General features: G+C 41.3%; 1 protein-coding gene across 1 annotated transcript; it reads left to right on the top strand.

Moving 5' to 3' along the window:
* The first annotated feature begins 7,698 nt into the window (after nt 1-7,698).
* LOC116973276 (gap junction Cx32.7 protein-like) lies at nt 7,699-18,631 on the top strand. The gene is made up of 2 exons (XM_033021190.1): nt 7,699-7,829; nt 16,384-18,631. Exon 2 carries the CDS (start codon nt 16,398-16,400, stop codon nt 17,277-17,279), a length of 882 nt encoding a protein of 293 aa, XP_032877081.1. The 5' UTR covers nt 7,699-7,829; nt 16,384-16,397; the 3' UTR covers nt 17,280-18,631.
* The last annotated feature ends 4,459 nt before the right edge of the window (nt 18,632-23,090 follow it).

Consider the following 23,090-nt stretch of genomic DNA (forward strand, 5'->3'; position numbering starts at 1 on the left):
GAAACAAAATTCTCCCCTTTACTTATATGCATTGGATGGCTATCTCATTTTCAAAATTACCAACCTCAAAACAAATTGTACATAAGATTATTTGATATAACCAAGCCACTCACTTCCAGCAAAAGCAAACGTTATTAAAAGTGATAATTTGCAACTCTCAAAATTAGCAAAGTGATGGATTGTGTGCTTGACAATGGCTTCAAGAGACACTTCAAAGGCATGCATGCTGACGCTTAGTTTTGGTTTTGTCAAGCTCATTCTCCTCCAGACCTCATCACAGAGTTAGTCCAAACATTGATCAAAGAGCTGAATTCCAGAGGTGAATTGAAAATGACTGCACTTGACTTCAAGGCTGCACTTGAACAAATATAAAATCAAAGAATCAATCTGCCTTCATACAAGGTATTCCTACTGGACATGTTATCCTACTGAACATGAAGGATATTTTTTTTGTTTTATTTAGTTTATTGTCATGTGTACCGAGGTACAGTGAAAAGCTTTTTCGTTGCATACTATCCAGTCAGCAGAAAGACTACATGATTACAATCAAGCCATCCACAGTGTACAGATACAGGATAAATGGTATAATGCAAGACAAAGTCCAGTAAAGTCCGATTAAAAATAGTTGGAAGAATTCTCCGACAGATTCTTCCCAAATGCCATTGCCATACAGGATAAAGACTTTAGGCTTTAGAGATACAGCGCTGAAACAGGCCCTTCAGCCAACTGAGTCTGCGCCCACCAGCGATAACCCCATACACTAGCACTATCCAACACACTAGGAACAATTTACAATGTACAGAAGCCAATCAACCTACAAACCTGTACGTCTTTGGAATGTGGGGGGAAACCAGAGCACCCAGAGAAAACCCTTGTGGTCACGGGGAGAACGTACAAACTGCACGGACAGCACCCATAGTCAGGATCAAACCTGGGTCTCTCTAGCTGTAAGGCAGCAAGTCTACCGCTGCGCCACTTTGCCACCCCTTTTACATTAATGTCTCTAGTCTCCACAAATCTCATTCAATGTTATTATATGGTGATACTGTGTTAAAGTTTCCTGTCTTCTCTTAATTGGGTGTTTCATTCGATAATACAAAGTAATGCTCTTGAAGTTGTCAATGTGGCTTATTAAAATATGTTTTCTACTGCCTGTCTTCCCTCTTTTGCTTTGGCTTGCCTGAGATCTCACAAATTTACAAATTCACTCTATACCAGAAACCTTCAACACCGACATTGTCTCACTCCCTTCTTTTTCCAAATATTTTTTGAGGACCCTTCAAGTCAAGTCAAGTCAAGAGAGTTTATTGTCATGTGTCCCAGATAGGACAATGAAATTCTTGCTGGCTGCAGCACAAAAGAATATTGTTAGCATAATACAGAACAGTTCAGTGTGTCTATATAGCATAGACCATATATATACACCTAAATAAACAGATAATGTGCAATAGGCTGTTACAGTTCAGAGTTTGTTTGATGGCGAGTTTAATAGCCTGATGGCTGTGGGAAAGCAGCTATTCCTGAACCTGGATGTACCAGATTTCAGGCTGCTGTACCTTCTACCTGATGGCAGCAGAGAGATGAGTGTGTGGCCAGGAACATCCTTGATGATGTTCAAGAGTCAAGAGTGTTTTATTGTCATATATCCCGGACGGGACAATGAAATTCTTACTTGCTGCAGCACAACAGAATATGTGAATATGTAAACATTGTATATAGTGGGGGGGGAAAAAGAAAAGTTCAATAAATAACAAATATAGTGCAAATAACATATAATAATATAGTCTTTTGCAGTTCAGAGCTCATAGCTTATTCGTTGTGTTTAATAGCCTGATGGCTGTGGGGAAGAAGCTGTTCCTGAACCTGGACGTTACAGTCTTCAGGCTCCTGTACCTTCCTCCTGATGGCAGTGGTGAGATAAGTGTGTTGCCATGATGGTGTGGGTCCTTGATTATTTTGGTTGCCTTTTTAAGGCAGGGACTATGATAGATCCCTTTGACGGTGGGGAGGTCAAAGCCGATGATGGACTTGGCAGTGGTCACAACATTTTGTAGTCTTTTTCGCTCCTGGACATTCAAGTTGCCGAACCAGGCCACGATGCAACCATTCAGAATACTCTTTACCGTGCACCTGTAGAAGTTTAGGAAAATTCTCTTTGACATGCTGAATCTCTGTAATCTTCTCAGGAAGTAGAGTCGCTGATGTGCCTTCTTTACAATAGCATCAGTGTGCTGGGTCCAGGAAAGATCTTCTGATATATGCACGCCCAGGAATTTGAAGTTATTGACCCTCTCCACCATTGTCCCGTAGATATAAACAGGATTGTGGGTCCTCATCCTTCCCCTACTAAAGTCCACAATCAGTTCCTTGGTCTTACTGATGGTCTTACGGAGTGGAGAGCAGCAGACGTTGGCAGCCTTTTTGAGGCACCCACTGCGATAGAACCCTTCGATGGACTGGGCAGTGGTTACAACTTTCTGCATTCTTTTCCACTCCTGGAAGCTCGTTGACGAACCAAGCCACGATGCAACCAGTCAGCATGCTCTCTACTGTGCACCTGTAGAATTTTCGAGAGAGTCCTCTGACCAGGGGTGGGGAACCTTTTCATGTTGAAATGCCGCATTAAGTTAGCTGTAATCTAATAAGGCCGCATCCATGAAACATCAATTAGATATACTTCAAAATGTACAGTATTTTGTAAAAATCTAACTACTATGTACTAACTTGAAGAAAATTGTTAATTCTAAAGTTAACTAACCTTTTAATGACTTTGTTGTGACTGCTTTTTGTGGGAACATTTGAATATTTGGTTGCAACATGGAGAGATGCAGTTTCAGCTGATCTAGATGGGTATCCGTCATTTGTGACCTTATGGGCATCTTCATTTGGGTTAGATAGAAGAATGTAAATTCGCAGCAATAAGTGGTTGAAAAGCAATAAAGCATTTTTCGTGCATGTTGCCGGACGTGGGTATTCTACTGCATTTTTCCATATTTCAATTGGATTTTCAGCATCAAATAAGGACTTTAAAATGTCATCTTCTGAGAGCTCAATCAAATCCATCTGTAGTTCTATAGGAGCCTTGGAGACAACAACTAGGTGAGGTTGAAATGCTAATTTGAATGCTTAAAAAATGCAAATTTTGTTGAAACTTCTTTTACTCTTTGGTATTTTAAATACGTTCATTTAAAGATTAAAATAAAAATAATAAAAGACAAACAAAAACATATTAATAAAAATAAAAGGATTTGTTCTACAAAATTTGGATTCATTCAAAAGACCGTACTTAATGGCCTAGAAGGCCGCATGTGGCCTGAAGGCCGCAGGTTCTCCAACCCTGTCTTTGACATACCGACTCCCCGTAATCTTCTCAGGAAGTAGAGGCGCTGATGTGCTTTCTTTATAATTGCATCAGTGTGTTGGGACCAGGAAAGATCTTCAGAAATATGCACGCCCAGGAATTTGAAGTTCTTGACCCTTTCCACCATCATTGATATTAACGGGATTGTGGGTCCCTATCCTATCCCTTCCAAAGTCCACAATCAGTTCCTTGGTTTTGCTGGTGTTGAGAGCCAGGTTATTGTGCTGGCACCATTTGGTCAATCAGTTGATCTCACTTCTATACTCTGACTCATTACCATCAGTGATTCATCCCACAACAGTGGTGTCATCGGCGAACTTGATGATGGAGTTCGCACTATGTCCGGCTACGCGGTCAAAGTATAGAGTGAGTACAGCAGGGTGCTGAGCACGCAGCCTTGAGGTGCTCCCGTGCTGATTGTTATCGAGGATGACACATTTCTACCAATACGGACAGACTGTGGTCTGTGGATGAGGAAGTCGAGGATCCAATTGCAGAGGGTTGCGCAGAGACCCAGATCTGAGAGCTTGGTAACCAGCTTCGAGGGGATAATGGTATTAAATGCTGAGCTGTAGTCAATGAATAACAGCCTCATATGAGTTTTTGTTGTCCAAGTGGTCCAGTGGAGAGGAGAGCCAGTGAGATCGCATCCACGTTGATCTGTTGTGGCGGTAAGCGAACTGCAGTAGGTCGAGGTTCTTGTCGTAGTAGGAGTTGATATGCGCCATAAACAACCTCTCAAAGCACTTCATCACCACAGACGTTATTGCCACTGGTCGATTGTCATTGAGGCACCTTGCTCTTCTTGGGCACCGGTATTATTGATGCCCTTTTAAAGCAAGGGGAAACCTCAGACCTCAGAAGTGAGAGGTTGAAAATGTCCGTAAAAACTCCAGCCAGTTGGTCCGCACAGGTTTTTAGAACACGACCGGGTATACCATCAGGTCCAGGCGCTTTCTGAGAGTTAACCCCCCTGAAGGATCTTCTGACGTCAGCCTCTGTGACTGTGACTGAAATACCATCATAGCGAATGGGGGCTCAGGAAGGCACATTAGTGTTCTCCCTATCAAAGCGTGCGTAGAACGCATTGAGATCGTCAGGGAGTGATACTTTGCTGACAATTGAGCTGCCTCCTGATTTCGCCTTGTCGGAGGTGATGGCATTCAAGCCCCGCCACAGTTGCTGAACATCTGTCTCATCCTCCAGCTTGGTGCAGAAGTCCCTTTTGGCCTTTTTGATGGCCTTACCAAGGTCATATCTGGACTTCTTGTAGACCTCTGTATCTCCAGACCTGAATGCCCAGGATCTGGACTTCAGAATGGTGCGGATCTCATGGTTCATCCAAGGTTTCTGGTTAGGAAATACTCAGAAGGTTTTTGTTGGGATGCAGTCCTCCACACATTTCTTTATGAAGTCAATAACGACTGTATCATATTCAGGTCTGTTGCCGTTTCCCCCGACCAGCTCTGTACAGTTCTCACCTCTGTGGGTGCGCTGTTCAATTGCTGCCTGTAAGCAGGAAGAAGCAGCACCGCAGTATGGTCGGATTTACCGAAGTGAGGGCAAGGGATAGAGCGATAGGCGTCTTTGATGGTTCTGCAGCAGTGGTCGAGGGTGTTTGATCCTCTGGTGCTGCAGGAGACATGTTGGTGGAAGTTAGGGAGTGATTTCTTCAGGTTGGCTTTGTTGAAGTCCCCGGCTATGGTGGTAAATGCCCCGGGGTAAGCCATCTGGTGCTTGTTGACCACGGCGTGCAGCTCCCCCAGTGGACATCAGCCTGGGGTGGGATGTAGACCGCGGTCAGGATGATGGAAGTGAATTCCCTCGGTAGGTAGAAGGGACGGCATTTCACAGCCAGGTGTTTCAGGAGTTGGATAGGACTGCCACATCCGAGCACCACGCAGAGTTGACCACTTGTTGAGTCATGTTGTGAGTGACACTCCAGAGATGCTACAAAAGTTTCTGAATGCCAAACTATGTTTGTATTTGAAACTATCTTTGCTGCTTATGCATTTGTGGTCATAGTGATGTTGTGGTGATGGTATGTTCTAAAATTTGAATAATCTAGCTCCAAAACACAACAGGAGTTTCCGCACACATTATGACAGACTAACTTAAATAATGCAAATGCTCTAGCCATGCTACTTATTCACATGATTTATTTATATATTTACAAAATATACCTGATTGTGTTTGCTCTGTCTCGTTTAAACTACATCATATTCTACTCATGAAATGAGTTCCAGGTTTTCAATCCTTCAAACTACAGTTCAAATTTCTGGCCGTATTAAACTCTTATGTTTATTTTCCACTCATGCTTGTAGCCAAGTTTCAATGGTGATAGCAGATCTGTTTTGTTCTGTGGTATATTGACTTCCTTACTTCTCTTTTCATTTCTAACACTTCAAGAACTGTAACAATTGTTCATTACCTTTATTTGTTAGCCACCAATGCCACACTGTGTTTTGGTATGGACTATCCTGAGTGTTTACCTTAATCCTTTCCTTCCTATAATTGGTCAAGTTGATTTTTTTGCTGCATTGCCTTTAATTCCATTTAAATTTAGTTTAGTTTGGAGAAACAGCACGGAAACAGACCCTCCGGCCCACCGAGTCCGCGCCGACCAGCGATCCCCGCACATTAAAACTACCCTACACACACTAGGGACAATTTACACTTATACCAAGCCAATTAACCCGCAAACCTATACGTCTTTGGAGTATGGGAGGAAACTGAAGATCCGGAAGTGGCGGCGCTACCCAAGCAGCTGACTTTTTCCGTCCGTCCGTCCGTCTGTCTTTTTTTTTTTTTTTTTTTCTTTTGTCATGTTGGACATATTTTTTGGTTTATTTTTAGTTTATTTTTAGTTGTGTATGTGTGGGGAGCAGGGGAAAGTTGTTTTAGTCTCTTCCTTCGAGGGGATGCAACCTTTTTCTTTGTCGTATCCCCGTCTCCGTCTCTGTCTGCGCTGAGGCCTAATCGCGGAGCTGGCGGCCTCCAACTGGGACAGACCTCGAGGCTCTGGAGGCAGAGCCAGTACTTACTTACCATCGCGAAGCTGGCCGACTTCGGAGCCTCGGAGGCTTCGGCCGCGAGCCCAGTGAACGACAGCATCGGGAGCTCGCAGGTCCCATGTTGGTGACCGATTTTCCGGAGCTCCCGCAACAACAGCTTCATCCACTGGACTGGAGGGTGACAGCTTCGTCCGCCCCGTGCCGCGGAGTTTGAACCGGCCCGTTCGCGGAGCTCGGATTCGGCCGCGGGATTTACCATCACCCGGCGGGATCCCAACATCGAAAGCCTGGATCTCCTCAACGCAGAGGGAGAACAAGGAAGGAAGAGACAAGGACTCTAAGACATTTGCCTTCCATCACAGTGAGGAGGTGCCTGGTAGACTCACTGTGGTGGATGTTAAACTGTATTCATTGTGTGTTCTGTTTTTTATTCTCTGTCATGACTACAAGGCACGTAATTTTGTTCAAACCAAAAGTTTGAATGACAATAAAGGATACTTTATACTTTACTTTATACTTTATCTCTGAGAAAACCCATGTGGTCACGGGAGAACGTACAAACTCCGTACAGACAGCACCCGTAGTCGGGATTGAACCCGGGTCTCCGGCATCGCGAGCTCTGTAAGACAGCAACTCTACCACTGCGCCACCATGACACCCTAAGTTTGGACACATCAACTCTTCCATTTCTACTTTAAATACTTTAATTCTCCAAAGGGCAGTCACAGTGGCACAGTGGTAGAGTTGCTGCCTTACAGCGACTGCGGCGCCGGAGACCCGGGTTTGATCCCGAGTACGGATGCTGGCTGTACGTAGTTTGTACGTTCTCCACGTGATTTGCATGGGTTTTCTCCGAGATCTTCGGTTTCCTCCCACACTCCAAAGACGAACAGACAGCATCCGTAGTCTTTGTCACTTTCCTTCCCTGTCGAAATGACTCTACATCTTACAACTCATCTATTTTTCAAGACAGGTCTCAAGGTTAAATTCTATTTCTAATTATGACGTGCTTTGATACAAATGGGATATTGTGAAGATGCATCATACCTAAATAAGAAGGCTATTGTCATTCTATAATTGAAAATATCTCGTGTGGTCACTTGGGAAAGCCGGTTTACGTTTCAAAACTGATATTTTCCACTCATTAAACAAAACCAAAATCATCCAGATGTTTCATTTAACAGTTATTAAATAGAATTATTATAAATATTCTTATTGGAACAGATGTCCTGTTAAGTTGCTCTAATTTTATAGGTTAGCAAAAATGTGACCTTCATTTCTGTGGTGAAGCAAATAAACTTTGTGATTACAACATTTTAGATCAGTAAACATTTGAACTTCTTATGCAACACACTGCTCTTTTCACATTGCACACGACCAGCTGCATCCTCCGTAAAACTTTCTTCGCCATTATTAGCAGATTGTCTCTTTTAACCTAGTGCTATTTAAAGCAGGTAAGTGATTTAGTTGCCATTTGTTGATATTAACAGCACAAATTTCTTTCCTGGATGCTATTGTTGATTGATTTGTGGAAACGAGCACTTTCAGTTTCCATAATTTGCAAAGGAAGCTTGACGGATCTAAATGTAAGGAAAACGCATTTACCTTTAATCAAACTATGGATATTAGTTATGGTAATGCAAATTCATGCTTGAGTTATTTTCTGTTTTAATTTGTGCTAATATGTTTTACTTGCCTGGAAATATTGATCCATATTCACTGCACAGAAATTGGCACCAGCCCTACTTGCCCATGCCGACCAAGATTTTCCATCTACTCGAGTCCCACATGCCCGTGTTTAGCCCATGTCCCTCTAAACTTTTCCTATCCATGTTTCTGGCCAAATGTTTTTTTCAATGTTGTTATAATATCTGCCTCAAGTACCTCTTCTGGCATCCCATTCCATATACCCACCACCCTGTGTATGATAAAGCTTCCCCTCAGGTTCCTATTAAATCTTTCCCCTCTCACCACAGATTTCTTGCTGGTGATATACAATTGCTTGTGCCAATGCACCATTTAATGGGAGGTGTGCTACAACTGACCTTAAACTAGAATTTCTTTTTTTATAACAATCAATAGAAACTGATCAATCTCAGCTGCTTGCTCTTTCCTGAACTCTGACGCTCTAAGAAAATGGTTCCATCATTGCTCTAACAAAATCATGCCACTCACCATTGACTGGAGATCAAACCATGCATATAATCTCAAAATAGCCTAATACAAATTATGGTGTGCCTTCCATTATACTTCACACTCAGTTTGAGTTTGGTGCTGAATGAAGAAGGGTATCTGAACTGTCTTCTACGGACATGTGTGTCATTCTCTGATCTAAAAAGAAATATTGTGCATTCATACTTACCTACTGCTTTCTACTCACCAGAACTCAAATGTCAGCAATCAGATGGCCGACAGAGCAATGGATTTATTATCAGTTGCTTGACAGAAAAGTCAGCTTTGCATTAACATTCATGAAATGCACACAAGCTTAAAAGGTTCTCAGGTGTTAAAATGTCAGATTTGCTCTTCAACAACTGCAATTAAGTTACAGAATGATGCCAAATCGATGCCATCTTACTGATGAATCACGTTGCACATTTTTCTAAATCAATATTAGTTTAACCTGGATTATATTAATATAGCCAAAGTTATTAAAGAACCAAGGTGGATAAATTAAGTAAAGTCATGCATAAGGCACGGGGAAATTAAATGATAGCTCACACTCAAGGGCTGGAATGACCTACGTATAATTGCACATCCCAACTAAATAATGATAGGCAATCTGTTCTCAAGCTACTGTCACTATTGCTCTACGTATACTATTTAACAATGACCTTGGAGACTGGCTGTGTGGCATTTGCAAACTCAACAGCGATAAGACAGAATTCCTCTTCATAGGCTCCAAAGCCACACTCAGCAAAATCAATAACCCCACTCTCACCATCGACGGCACCACTGTCTCCCCATCTCCCCAGGCCCGCAACCTTGGCGTGATCTTTGATTCCACCCTCTCCCTTGAGCCTCACATCCGCCATGTCATTAAAACCTCCTTCTTTCATCTCCGCAACATCGCCAAACTCAGACCCTCTCTCACACCACCCGCTGCTGAAAGACTCATCCATGCCTTCATCTCCTCCCGACTGGACTATTGCAACTCACTTCTCCTTGGCATCAGCTCCACCTACATCAACCGACTCCAACTGGTCCAGAATGCAGCCGCCCGACTCATCACCCATACCAAATCCTGGCATCACATCACTCCAGTCCTCAAACAACTTCACTGGCTTCCCATCTCCCACCAGATCACCTACAAAATCCTGATCCTCACCTACAAAGCCCTCCACCATCTGGCCCCCCCATATCTCATTGACCTCCTCTCCCCCTACCAACCTTCAAGGTCCCTCAGATCCACATCAGCTGGTCTCCTCTCCATCCACAAGTCCAACCTCCGCAGTTTTGGGGACAGAGCCTTCTCCAGGGCAGCTCCCAGGCTCTGGAACTCCCTCCCCCAACTGATCCGCAATTCCGTGTCCCTCACCATCTTCCAGTCCCGCCTCAAGACCCATCTCTTCACCTCTGCCTATCCTTAGCCCCACGTCCCCGTCCCTTTTCATCTGTGCATTAATTGTCTCATACTGTGTTTTGTATTGAATTCTGTCTTTACTTTGTGTACTAGTCATGTCTCTACTATTTATTTCATTCCCCTTACATGTTTTTCCTCTACCTGCTCAATTTTTGTAAGGTGTCCTTGAGACTCTTGAAAGGCACCCATAAATAAAATTTATTATTATTATTATTATTCTCCCTGTGACCACGTGGGTCTCCTCCAGTCTTCTCCCACATCACAAAGACTTGCAGATTGTTAGGTTACTTTGTTGCTGTAGTGGTAGAATCTGGGGGAGGGGGTTGATAAGAAATTAAAAAAGAGGATTATCAAACGATTAGTTGGACCTCCAAGCTCTGCCTTAAAAATATTCAAAGACTTTGCGTCAACCGACCTTTAAATAAGACAGTTATGGTAGAAAGTAAAAATAACTTTATCTCTCTCTTACAAGGATGATTCATGTTTTTTTTTTAATAGTGATCCTAGTTCTAGATTTTCCTGCATGAAGAAACATTATCTCCACATACAACCTGTCAAAACGAACCATGGTTCTATATAGACATAAAATGCTGGAGTAACTCAGTGGGACAGGCAGCATCTATGGAGAGTAGGAATGGGTGACGTTTTGGGTCTCGACCCAAAAGTTACTCCAGCATTTTGTGCCTACCTTTGATTTAAACCAGCATCTGCAGTTCTTTCCTACACATGGTTCTATACATTTCACTTTTGGCTCATTCTTCTAAACCACACTACCTCTAGTGACTAAAATGTGGTCTGATATAACTGAGACAAAACAATCTACTTTTCGGTTCAATTCTCCTCTCATATGCAATATAATTCTATTATCTTTCCTAAAAAACATACTTGCATACTATTGTTTTGAAAATTATACATCAGGCACCACTGCTTCATGCCCTATATCCATGATTAGGCATGCCACATACATGGAGAACACTATCCAAAGGTTAATGCATGTTATGTGCACTATAATTTCTTTGTCATATTAAGCAATTAATTTGCCCTTATACATTAATCCTGCAATCAGTACAAAAAAGACAATATCACTGGACCAAAGTTCTCTAAACTAGTACAAACTAATGAGTTTCTTCCAAAGTAAATAATGACTGAGTTGCAAAACAGCTATCTTAACTTGATCATTGTCTGCCTAGGTAAATAAACAATTGGGACATTTAATTTTTGTAAGCTTTCAAAGGGATAACAGAAAACCTTCTCACAACTGTGAAAACAAAGAGCAATCACATATATAAAGTCAAACTGAAAATAATACATCCATATTGTGAAAAAAGTGCATGGATTGGGTAAAATAAATTTGGGATAAATGTTTGACTAATTGATTTTTTGAATAATAAGCAGTAGGCTACCAACACATGTGTTAAAGGAAAATAGACACAAAATGCTGGAGTAACTCAGCAGACAGGCAGCATCTCTGGATAGAATGAATGGGTGATGTTTCGTGGGCCGAGACCCTCTTGGCCCGAAATGTTACCCATTCCTTCTCTGCAGAGATGCTGCTAGTCCTGCATTTTGTATCTATTTTATGTGTAAACCAGCATCTGCAGTTCCTTTCTACACATGTGTTAAAGATGCAGATTAACACCATAGAAAACTGAACATTAGATACTATTTAGATAAAACAATAAATCCATTGAACTATAGTGTTTGTCCTAATAAGATTATTCAGTCTATATCTTATATTGTTTCTCCTGTCATTATTAATACTGAATCTCTCCTTCCAAATATATAGATTTTGTTTTCTAGAAATGCTAGAAAGCTGAAGCCCCATTTAACAGACAGATTACAAACACCATCTAATCTCAAGCATGGCACCTGCAAATTAATAGGTCTTCCCAAACAACTCTTTTTAAATTTCAAGCTACATTACAAGCTTCACTCCTTGCACGCTATTCCGTGCTATAGCAACTCTGTAACAAAACAGACTTATATGTGTGTGTGTGTGTCTGTCTGTTTGTATATGTATCTTCTATATTACTAAAAGTCTGATCTTGACCACTTCCTGTTGTTCTGTATATTGTAGAGGGAGAGGGAGAGGGAGAGGGAGAGGGAGAGGGAAAAAAAAATCAAGTCAAGTCAAGAAATATGGAGGTCTGGAGGTAATACCAAGTGTAATCACACTACTGGTGTTAATGGAACAAGGTTTATCTGTGTGTCCAGAATTAGCATGAGTACATCGCAATGGGATTTAATAATCTGTTGGGTCAGATTTGGCCCAAATGCTTCATATTGTCAATGAATGATCTAGATTAAATAATATCAAACGTATAGCATGTAAGCCTAGTGCCATATTGTACTGCTAATTGCTAGAAGCACTGGACAGACACAATTTAGCAGCAAATGAGCCTGGAGTACACACTTTGAAAACACTTTAAATAAAGCTGCTGTTATAAGGCTTACAAAATAGCCTACTGGACGGTAAGAATGCTGTCTCTCTTTGAAACAACAGCAGTAGCAACAATTGAAAGGAGATCACGTGTGTAAGTCTTGTGCCACCTTCTCAGAATGCACCTTAGCTACAACCCATTCTTCAACCCAAGAATTCCAAGACTGAGTACAACCACTGCGAACTGAAGAGTATCAATGTTAACACAACACATCACCAATTGTATTACCAGAATAACTAATCATTGAAGTAAAACAAACAAAGGAACCTTGAAGTTGATACTGTTTGGCTGATAAAAGAAGAGAATGTAATCTTTCAAGAGTATGTGTCGGGCGACAGACAAGAGGGAGCAGAAGCAACTGTAATGGCATTTCTACTACAATTTGGGGAAACATGGACATAATTGATGTGTCTTCCCTCTGTGTGTTTCGAACTATTGAAGGGTGAAATTGGAAACTTGAAGAAAAATTAAATGTTAAAATTATATAGAGTGCATGGTAGCTATTTGTTGGACATTGGGCTGCATTTACATTCTTCCCGTTGCGGAGGGAGACTGAGAGAACTCCTGGCATAACTAGCAAGTTGGTCTTGGACAGGTCCAAGAACTCAGGGGCTAGTGATCCAAGGACTGGACTGGGCCTGGGACTAAAGACCAGAAAATAGGAATCAGGGACAAGGGCTAGACTAGGTCTCAGGCCCAGAACTTAAGTTGACTCACTATACCAAACCAATAGACCTAAAAATCTAGAGAATTTGTAAATTCTTGTCTGGACGCGAGATAGGGTGATCTCCTCCCACCACCCACCTCAAGCCCTCTTACTCCATATCATCTCATTTACCCCTCCTCCACTTTATATTCTATACCATCCCTTGTCTTCCCTGTAACTCCCTATTTAGTCTCTCTCTCTCTCTCTCTCTCTCTCTCTCTCTCTCTCTCTCTCTCTCTCTCTGGTATCCCTTTCCCTTCCCTGCTTCACCAAGACTCCAGTCCTCCACCCCCCAATAATATCTCTGTAATATAGGTAGGCCCTGCAACTCTCTGAGCTCTCTGAATTCCAGTTGTTTTTTTCTGTGCATCCTGCATTTTGTAATTATAAGGCTATATGGTCATAAAGAATAGGAATAGAATTAGGCCATTTGGCCAAACAAGTCTATTCCGCCATTCAATCATGGCTGATCTATCTCTCCCGCCTAATCCCATTCTCCTGCCCTCTCCCTATAACTGACACCTGTGCTAATCAAGAATCTATCTAGCTATACCTTAAAAATATCCACCGACTTGGCCTCCACAGCCTTCAGTGGCAAAGAATTCCACAGTTCACCATCCTCTGACTAAAGAAATTTCTCCTCATCTCCTTCCTAAAAGAACGTCCTTTAATTCTGAGACCATGACCTCTAGTGCATAGTCTCCCACGAGTGGAAACATCCTCTCCACATCCACTCTATCCAAGCCTTTCACTATTCTGTATGTTTCAATGAGGACCCCCTCATTCTTGTAAACTCCAGCGAGTTTAATTGCTTCATCTCTGCTACCCTTCACTCTCATTTCTGAATATTGTTTAAATCTTTTCTCTGGTTTATTTAGTGCCTCTTTCTCCATTTCATAACATAGAGACAAGAATGCAGGTTTGGGTAGTTCTCACTACTGTGAAGTTGGCACTTGCATAATTGTATTTGTAAGACATGATGTCATTCTTCTCGAACTTAAATGCTGTAATTCTTTGTCTATGGTGAGAGAAGTTGTCTATTCCACATGAGGTGGGACCAAACTCAAAAGGAGCAGCTGTATTAGCTACTAAATTCAGTTTTGGAAGGTTTAGACTGTATCTGATTTTCGGCATAATTTAAAAGTAGCTTAGCTGCAAAGGACTACTCTATCACTACTTAATACTTGTGGTAGAATGTGGTAGAATGACCAGATTGCTAGCTCTTCTACTTTTCTAACAATTTGCTTTCAATTTATTGAGCAAAGTCAGACCATTGACATTTCCCTGGGTGTTTTTTTAATCAACAATACAGCTGTTCACAGTGTCAGGTGGATCTATGGATGCTGCTACTTTACTTCAGATCATTTTTACAAATCTTTTACTTCCTTAATGATTAAATATCAGTTAGACTTTGACATTATTGTGTTATGGTCTTCACTGTCACCATCTGACTAGTTGAACCCTGGGAGGATGTTGCATGCTTTATCACCTGTATAGTATATTATTGTGTTTGATTATCCATTGTTTCACTATCTGCTACACTTGACACATTTTCAATGCATTTTACAGTTAGATCATTATTTAATCTTGAAAAAATCAATTTTCATTGAAGGAGCTACAGGGATATCAGGCTCTGCCATATTTAATTTTAACATTTAAAAAAACAACTCTAGTAAATTGACATTATTTCACCTTAGGCCCTTTGGCTTTCATTTGGTTGTTCGATATTCAAACCTTTCCCCTTGTTTCTTGTAAACAGATCAAATAAAATTATGAAGGTGGATAAAAATGCTGGAGAAAGTCAGCTGGTGAGGTAGCATCTATAGAGCAAAGGAATAGGAGACGTTTCAGGTCGAGACCCTTCTTTAGTCTGAAACGTCACCTATTCCTTCGCTCCATAGATGCTGCCTCACCCGCTGAGTTTCTCCAGCAATTTTACCTACCTTTGATTTTTCCAGCATCTGCAGTTCATTCTTAAAAATAAAATTATGAAAAATCTTTTACATGGAAAATAGGTGCAGGATTAGGCCATTCGGCCCTTTGGCCCTTCGAGCCTGCACCGCCATTCAATATGTTCATAGCTGATCATCCAACTCAGTATCCCGTACCTGCCTTCTCTCCATACCCCCTGATCCCCTTAGCCACAAGGGCCACATCTAACTCCCTCTTAAATATAGCCAATGAACTGGCCTCAACTACATTCTGTGGCAGAGAATTCCAGAGATTCACCACTCTCTGTGTGAAAAATGTTTTTCTCATCTCGGTCCTAAAAGACTTCCCCCTTATCCTTAAACTGTGAACCCGTTTTGACCTGTTGTGGGTACGATGCAACGTTTGATGAAATTATAGATTTTCTCTCTGGGCAAGTAACAGGTTGTAATCCCTTTCTAGAACCTTTAAGCCAAATCTGAGATCAATGCTTTGGTTTATAATGTTCGGTGAAATTATAGATGGATCAATTGTATTTTGTGCCATAAAAATAAACATAATCTATAACAGAGGAAACTTCTTCCCACATTAATGACAAAATGTCACAAGGATACATTTTGTTATTAACCGATTGCAGTAATCAATGGACCAAGACGATTCAGGTCTGTTCTTATGTATGAATGTGTGCAAACACTTAGGGAGGACTTGCATAAACTAGGTAACTGCCCTATTGTAATGTCCCCATCTGCAGGCTGCATACCTTGAGGCGAATACCTTGTATAGTGGAATAGTCATAATCATTCATAAACAAGGTACAGTACCTCAGTTACCAGTAATTTTATTATTTTATGGAATGTGGCAATTGCTATGAAGACCTATCTTTATTACTCACCCCTACCTAATTGCCCTAATTGCCTTTGAGTTGCCTTCCTAATTTGCTGTTGTTTTACAAAAATGAAGAATCTCCTACAGGGTTGTACAGAGTATTCCAGCATTTGAAGAATAGAAAAAGGAAACCGCAGCATCCTTAACCTTGAATTTGTTACCTTTAATTTAATTCAATAAAATTATTTTTGACGTACATGAAATGCTGCACCTAAAAAGTAAAATAAAAAGAGTTCAGACAAGTTGAATATATTCCAGGGGCTGAATTTCCACATGGTCTATCTTCATTCACCATTTAGGGCATTTTTCCAGAGCTTCCATGGCCTCCTTGTTGATGTTGTGACAGGTGAGGCCGACAGCTCTTGCAAATATCCATCCCATATGGAAAAGTACAAGAATAACATCCAGTTTGTAATGCAGGTGATTTTGTGTACATTTAGTTGTGTATGTGTTTAATTTGGCAGGTATACTTTGAAGAATGGGGGATTGGACTCTACTTGGAAGACTGCTGGACAAAGTTCAGGCACAATCTACAGTGATTGGGAAAATTTGGCTCACCGTATTATTTATCTTCAGGATCTTATTGCTTGGATCTGCTGCAGAGAAGGTTTGGGGTGATGAACAGTCTGGCTTCCTTTGCAACACACGGCAACCTGGTTGTGAAAACGTATGCTATGACAAAGCTTTTCCAATTTCCCACATTCGCTTTTGGGTTCTTCAGATCATTTTTGTTTCAGCACCTACCTTGCTGTACCTTGGACATGCTTTACATGTTGTCCACTTGGAGAGAAAACAACACAAATTAATTGATGAACAAATCTTCAGAAAAGTTAAGAAGACATCAAAGTACATTGTAAGGGATGGAAAAGTAAAAATACAAGGAATCCTATTATTTACTTACATATTACATGTTTTGTGTAAAATTCTGCTTGAAATTGGTTTCATTGTGGGTCAGTGGTATCTCTATGGCTTTTCTTTGGATCCCATGTATGTGTGCAGTAGATATCCCTGTCCACATTCCGTAGATTGTTTTATTTCACGTCCAACAGAGAAAACCATCTTCATCATTTTCATGCTGGCTGTCGCTTGTGTGTCACTTCTTCTAAATATAGCTGAAATAGTTTACCTTGTTTTCAAGCAAATAACTATTTCAACGCAGAAGAGATATAAAAAACATGGCCATCACCAATTTATTGAGTCTTTTGATAAATCAAAGCTGACTGAAGATTTACCTCTATCAGGTTCTAAAGTGAAGCCTTTTAGTACAGAACCAAGCAATAGCCAGGATCCCAAGTCTCAGAAAACCATTAATTATGGGATTGAGAAAGGTAGTGAGGAAATTAAAGAAAATACAGGATAATAAAATGGGTATGATTTTCAATAAATTAATCTGCCTTTATTCCAGAACATAGGTCGCTGAAATAATACAACAAACCAATTCATGAACAAGAATCTAGAAATGTAACAATGATTATATTATTGTATTAGGCTTGTAAACCTGACGAACAATTTACAATGTATTATTAAGCAGTTTCTTCAGCCATGATAAAAAGGGCCAGAATTCCATATGTCATCAGGACTGACCAAAATGTACAACTTTCTGACACTAATTCATTTTTCAACTGATGAATCGTATGATTCATAATGGTACCGCATCCACACTAACAATTTTTTTGCTCTGTATGTTTCTCCTGAAGTCATTCAGTTCACTTGTGGCAAAAATGGTGTGAGAAAATTTTTTAAACTGTGTTTTGACCAAGCTGACAGTGTCATTTTTATCATTATGCTGATAGATATTAATGCTAACTCATTACAGTTTCTGTCTTACTTTTTAATGTATCATCTGAATGATCTGAATATCAGTTCCAATTGATCAAATTGCCATTGATCTCATTTGTTGTCTGAAACAGGTTCATCTTATTAACCCGTTTAGCTCCCAATGACTTTGAGAGTGGTTCTGTGACCCTACCATGAGTGGACTGCGCCACAAATCGCAAGGCAGTAGACAATGCTTTCCTGGCTCTCACCACGATACTGAGGGCTAAGCTATCAAGGGTCTGCTTTTTAAGAAATCTCAGCTTAAATTGATTTAGATAATATAAAAATGAAAACATTATTGAAAACAAATTTAAAAGGACATACATTTGAGCACATTAAACTAGGGATATGGGGAGAAAGCAGGAATGGGGTACTGATTTTGGATGATCAGCCATGATAATATTGAATGGCGGTGCTGGCTCAAAGAGCCGAATGGTCTACTCCTGGACCTATTTTCTATATTTCTATGCTTCTACAATGTAGAGAAAAAAACAAAATGCTTAGTTCAACCTATCGTTTGAATGGGGGTCAATATACCCATTGAATTGAATGTCCCAATGCTTCTTAGCCTATCTGTGCTAGGTGCCGTCTAAGGGGCAGTTACAATGTCTCTCCGATCCTTCAGTTCAGGAATTATTAAAGTGCCCTGGGATTCAATAGTGAGTGCAGGTGGAAGAAGAGAGAGATCAATATGGCCAGAAAACTTGAAGTGACATCATGTTGGATCCAATATTTCTGAAATCACTTCAGTTGTAGACCAATATATGTCATAATATCTTAAGAATCTGGAAATATTTAATTTTCTATTGATATTACAATATAAGATCATTTGAAACAATGCTTCAGTGTTATAAATGTGAGCAATGAATAAATAAATCAGATATTTTTAATAAAGTGCCTCATAATCTTAATCTAATATACAGGTGGCAATATTAGAGAACAGCTCATCTATCTATCTATACATAACTAAAACTCTGATCTTGTTATCTTCTGGTTAGGCAGTCTATCTATTTGTGCATAAACGGTTTGCGATAGCGCTAGGATTTTTCACCAGTTCACTCACCGTTCTCCTGTGCTGCGATTGCGCCAAGTTTCGTCCCGATCAGTTGAATGTCGTAAATGTTAGCGAGGTTTAAAAATCTTAAAAACCGCGCGTGCGCAGATCGATATCTGCGCACACACAGATTAGTCTCTTTCCCTGTCACTCCTCGGGACGGTCCACCCCTTCCTGTGCCATTACGGTGGAGATTTCCAACTGGACTTTCGAAGGGACCCAAAGCAACGCAGCCCGGGACATCCCCAAGCAGTCCAGTCCCAAGCAGCCCAGCCCTGCCCCGCCCCACCCCTAGCAGCCCACCACAAGCAGCACCCCTGCCCCAAGCAGCAGCCCCACCCCCATGATGAAGGAGTGGCACCGCCACCCGAAGAGCTGCAGCCGCACTGTACCTGGTGGGGAGGGTGGTGCTGTGGGCCGAGCCCGTGGTCTGGGCCTGGACTGGAACCAAGGACGAGCCTGGGTGCGGGGTCAGGTACAAGCCTGGAGATGAAGTCGGGGCCTGGACTGGAGCCCAGGTGGCAGCGGAGCTGAGGGTTGGAGTCGGGCCCAAGCCCGGGGCCTGGGTCAAGATGTACCAGCGCCTTGTGGGGCCGCCCAGCCTCCACATCCTGCTCTGCGGGCAGCTCTGCCTCGCCGCCCGCCCCCCACACCCCCCCCCCCCCCGGCACAGCGAGCCCGGCTCCGTCAAGGCCCACGTCCGCGAGTGCTTTGGCCGCCTACTGCCAGGGCCGGGCCAAGTACGAGAACCAGGCCGAGTTCCAGGCCCTGGCGCTGCTCTACGACCTGGGTAGCTACCTGCTGGCGAAGGACACCGTGGGTCCTGCGTCCAGCGACTCTTGCTCTTGGGCGTGGACAACGGGAGTGGCCCTAACACACCACAGTGTTACACGGAGAGACGGAGTGCCGCAGCCTGACCCACAGCATGGTGGTGGGGGGGGGGGGGGGGAGAGGGATGAGGGAGGGAGTGGGGTAGAGGGGTGGTGAAGTGCAGGATGGTAGGGAGGGGGATGGAAGGGGTCCGGGGTGATGGGCAAGGTAGGATAGAGGGGTGTGTAGAGAGAGAGGGCGAGAGGGAGGGGTGGATTCGATAGAAGAGGGATAGGCGTGAGTGGTGGAATATTGCGTTGGGGGAACGGGTTGCGTTGGGGGAACGGGTGTGTGGTGGAATATTGCCTTGGGGAACGGGTTGCGTTGGGAGACCAGGCTTCCCTTGTGACAGGGACCCAATGGGTCCCACTTAGTCTAGTATTACTCTAACATTCTTCTTCATGAAAGATTCAACCTATGCACATTTTTAGGCTTCAAATTATTATTTATTATCTTAATAATTAACCTGCTCTAAGTTCATTGTAAATAATCTTTCAAATGAGAATGAAAGGTATCACCGTCGGGGTTCGGCGTCGGCGTTCCACCAGCCCGGCGTGAGGGCCTGAACATCGGGCCACCCGGGGCGGCGACTGCGGGTGCTAGGAAGGCCTCGACCACGAGTGAACATCTGGGAAGAACGGAGGGGAGGCTGGCTGGACTATGGTGCCTTCCTCACCTTGGTGCCACTGTGTTATGTTGTGTCGTGGAATTTCAGTGTTTGTGCTTTTTTTTAAATTTAATTTTATTTTTAATATGTTGTATTATTTATTATTATTTATTTATTTTTATTTTTATGATACTGCCTGTAAGGGAAATTCATTTCATTGTCTCTAACTGAGACAATGACAATAAATTTGAATACAATACAATACAATAAATGTTAACATTTGAATAGCATTTTTGCAGAAGAAGACAACATAGGACAAAGACTAATATTTATGTCACAAAGTCTTTTAACATTTCAAAACATTTTCTGGAAATATATGTGATGGCTTTTATTTTGTTTAGTTGGGCAAATAATGAGATAACCAGAATTGTGACAAATTAGTAGAATAATGTAAGATGACAATTGGATGTACAATATCAAATACAATTTCATGACAAAAATATTTTAAAGAAGAGGAAAAAACAAGAATGAAACATATAGGAAAATAATCAGCAGTGTAGTAGTTTGAGAGAGAAAAAAAAGTAAAAATCCCATTATGAATACTCTATTTAATAGTTTGATGTAAAAATATTGCCAAAAATGAGAAATGCCACTAAAAGCTCACTTTAAAGCCTGCAAAGCAGATGCAGCAAACTAAAACCTGAAAGATTTCCAATCTGAAACATTTCCTACCCATTCCCTGAGATGCTGACTGACCCGTTGAGTTCCTTAAACACTTTGTGCTTTGCTCAAAATCTAAGAATTTGGAAAGGGACATGTTGATTTGTTTTTCAAGGAATAAACTGGTGTACTCCATTCAGGGCTAGTTGTTAATCAATAATAAAAATGGATTTCCATGTACTCCCACTGGAAGTTGTGTGGAACAGGGCCTCAGGTGTTAATCCTGCATCCTGCTCAAAGGGAAAATTCATTTAAGTAAAAGTAGTTAAGACTGAAACATTAATTAGATTTCTGTATATTTACCCCACATAGTTCAGGAATATAGGAGAATTGCAGCTCCTTTAGGGGAAGGACAGGCCATTAAGGCTGATAGAAATTACTAATGTAATGAGTGATTTAACATATAATTAGCCATTTTCTTCATTGCAGTTATGAAAGCAGCAGTGCATGCCCCATTTCTGCCAGATTAATTGCCAGTCTGCATCCATGCAGGAGAAGAAGTTGCATTGGCAAGAACATTAGATCTGTCAGTAAAAACAGCACCAAAGGCTGACTGTGTAACTGGTTCCAGTCCTAAATTCTAGCATATCCCTTTGTGGCACGTTAGATAAAGGGATATGAATCACTCTGAGTAAACAGACGATGAGTGCATGCAAAGCAAAGGACGGCAACTAAATTAAATTGACATTGTACCAGTAGGCATGGAACGCATAAAGATGGAATTCATGTTCAACTTGCACAAAGACTTAATGAGACTACAAAATAAATATTACTTGTACGGCAAGTAGAAATATGCAATAGCTTGTTTCAAACAAAACATTTATGAAAGATATAAAGAAATAAGCAGCCTGAACATTAATGTGCAACTCCAGACAGAATGTTATTCTGAACGAGAAGCAATGGTGCCTCCCAGTGGTGTAAGTTATGTTCAAAGCTGCATTTTCCTTTGCAGAATGTAATTTGAATCACACAGTTTTTTTTGGTAACAAACTAATTACATTTTAAATTGTTTAGATGCGTAGTATATAGATGCAGCATTTCTTTACGAAGCACAGCAGACAAATGCAAGAACTGTTCAATAGAGAATGGATGGATTAGAGTTTGTCTTGGGACTCTCTCATTAGTTACTGAAACGGAAGAGAAAAAAAAGAATGAGTAATTACTGGAAAATACATAGCCTGACTAAGTGCAAGAGGGAAAAGAGTTTGGATCAAAAGCAATATAAAAGTATGGAACATAACGGAAATGTAAGAATAATATTAAAAAATGCAAAATTGAAAGAAGATCCCTGGAAATACTTTAGTATCCAATGGAAAATTCAGCACAGAATAATAAGAAAATGGCAGTAAAGAAGGCAAAATATACCACCATGTCGCGCTGGCAGAAAAGTAACTTTCCAGCTTAATCCCACTTTCCAGCTCTTGGCCTCAGGCTTTGTAATCCCCACAGTTTCAATTTTCCTTTTTTTAGCCAAAAAGATTGAAAGACATGGTAGGAACTTAAATCCTTTCCTTACATGATTAAGAACCAGCCCCAATTCGCTGTGCTAAATTTATTTTTCTTGAATGTAAGAGGAGGTTGATGCTGTGCTTCTGTTCTTCTGTGGTTAATAGAAGAGTCCAGCAACTTGTGGTGAATTGCACTTCTAGCTATATTCCTTTCTTAGCACAAATTACCATCCATTAACATATGAATAGTGATTGCCAAAAAAGACACATTATTATTTTCTCATCAAACTCTTAGTTGTTGAAAATCAAAAAATCTGTAGAGGCTGGAAATCTAAACAAAAAAACAGGGAAGACCTGGAGAAAACCCACATAGTCACAGGGAGAATGTACAAACTTCGTACAGACAGCACCCATAGTCAAGATCAAACTCAGGTCTCTGGCGCTATACTGCTACACCACTGTGCCACCCCAGTTGGAAAAGCTTTAGTCATAGTGTGGGAAAAGGCCCTTTGGCCCAACTTGTTCAAACCGGCCAAAACAAATGTCCCAGCTACACTAGTCCCACTTGCCTGCGCTTGGTCCATATCCCTCCAAACCTGTCCTATCCATGTACCTGTCTAACTGTTTCTTAAATGATTGGATAGTCCCAGCCTC

This window comes from Amblyraja radiata, chromosome 5, assembly GCF_010909765.2.
Source record: "Amblyraja radiata isolate CabotCenter1 chromosome 5, sAmbRad1.1.pri, whole genome shotgun sequence".
Taxonomy (NCBI): domain Eukaryota; kingdom Metazoa; phylum Chordata; class Chondrichthyes; order Rajiformes; family Rajidae; genus Amblyraja; species Amblyraja radiata.

Excerpts from the sequence above, each read along its gene's own strand:
- LOC116973276 (XM_033021190.1), top strand. The coding sequence starts at position 16,398 with ATGGGGGATTGGACTCTACTTGGAAGACTGCTGGACAAAGTTCAGGCA.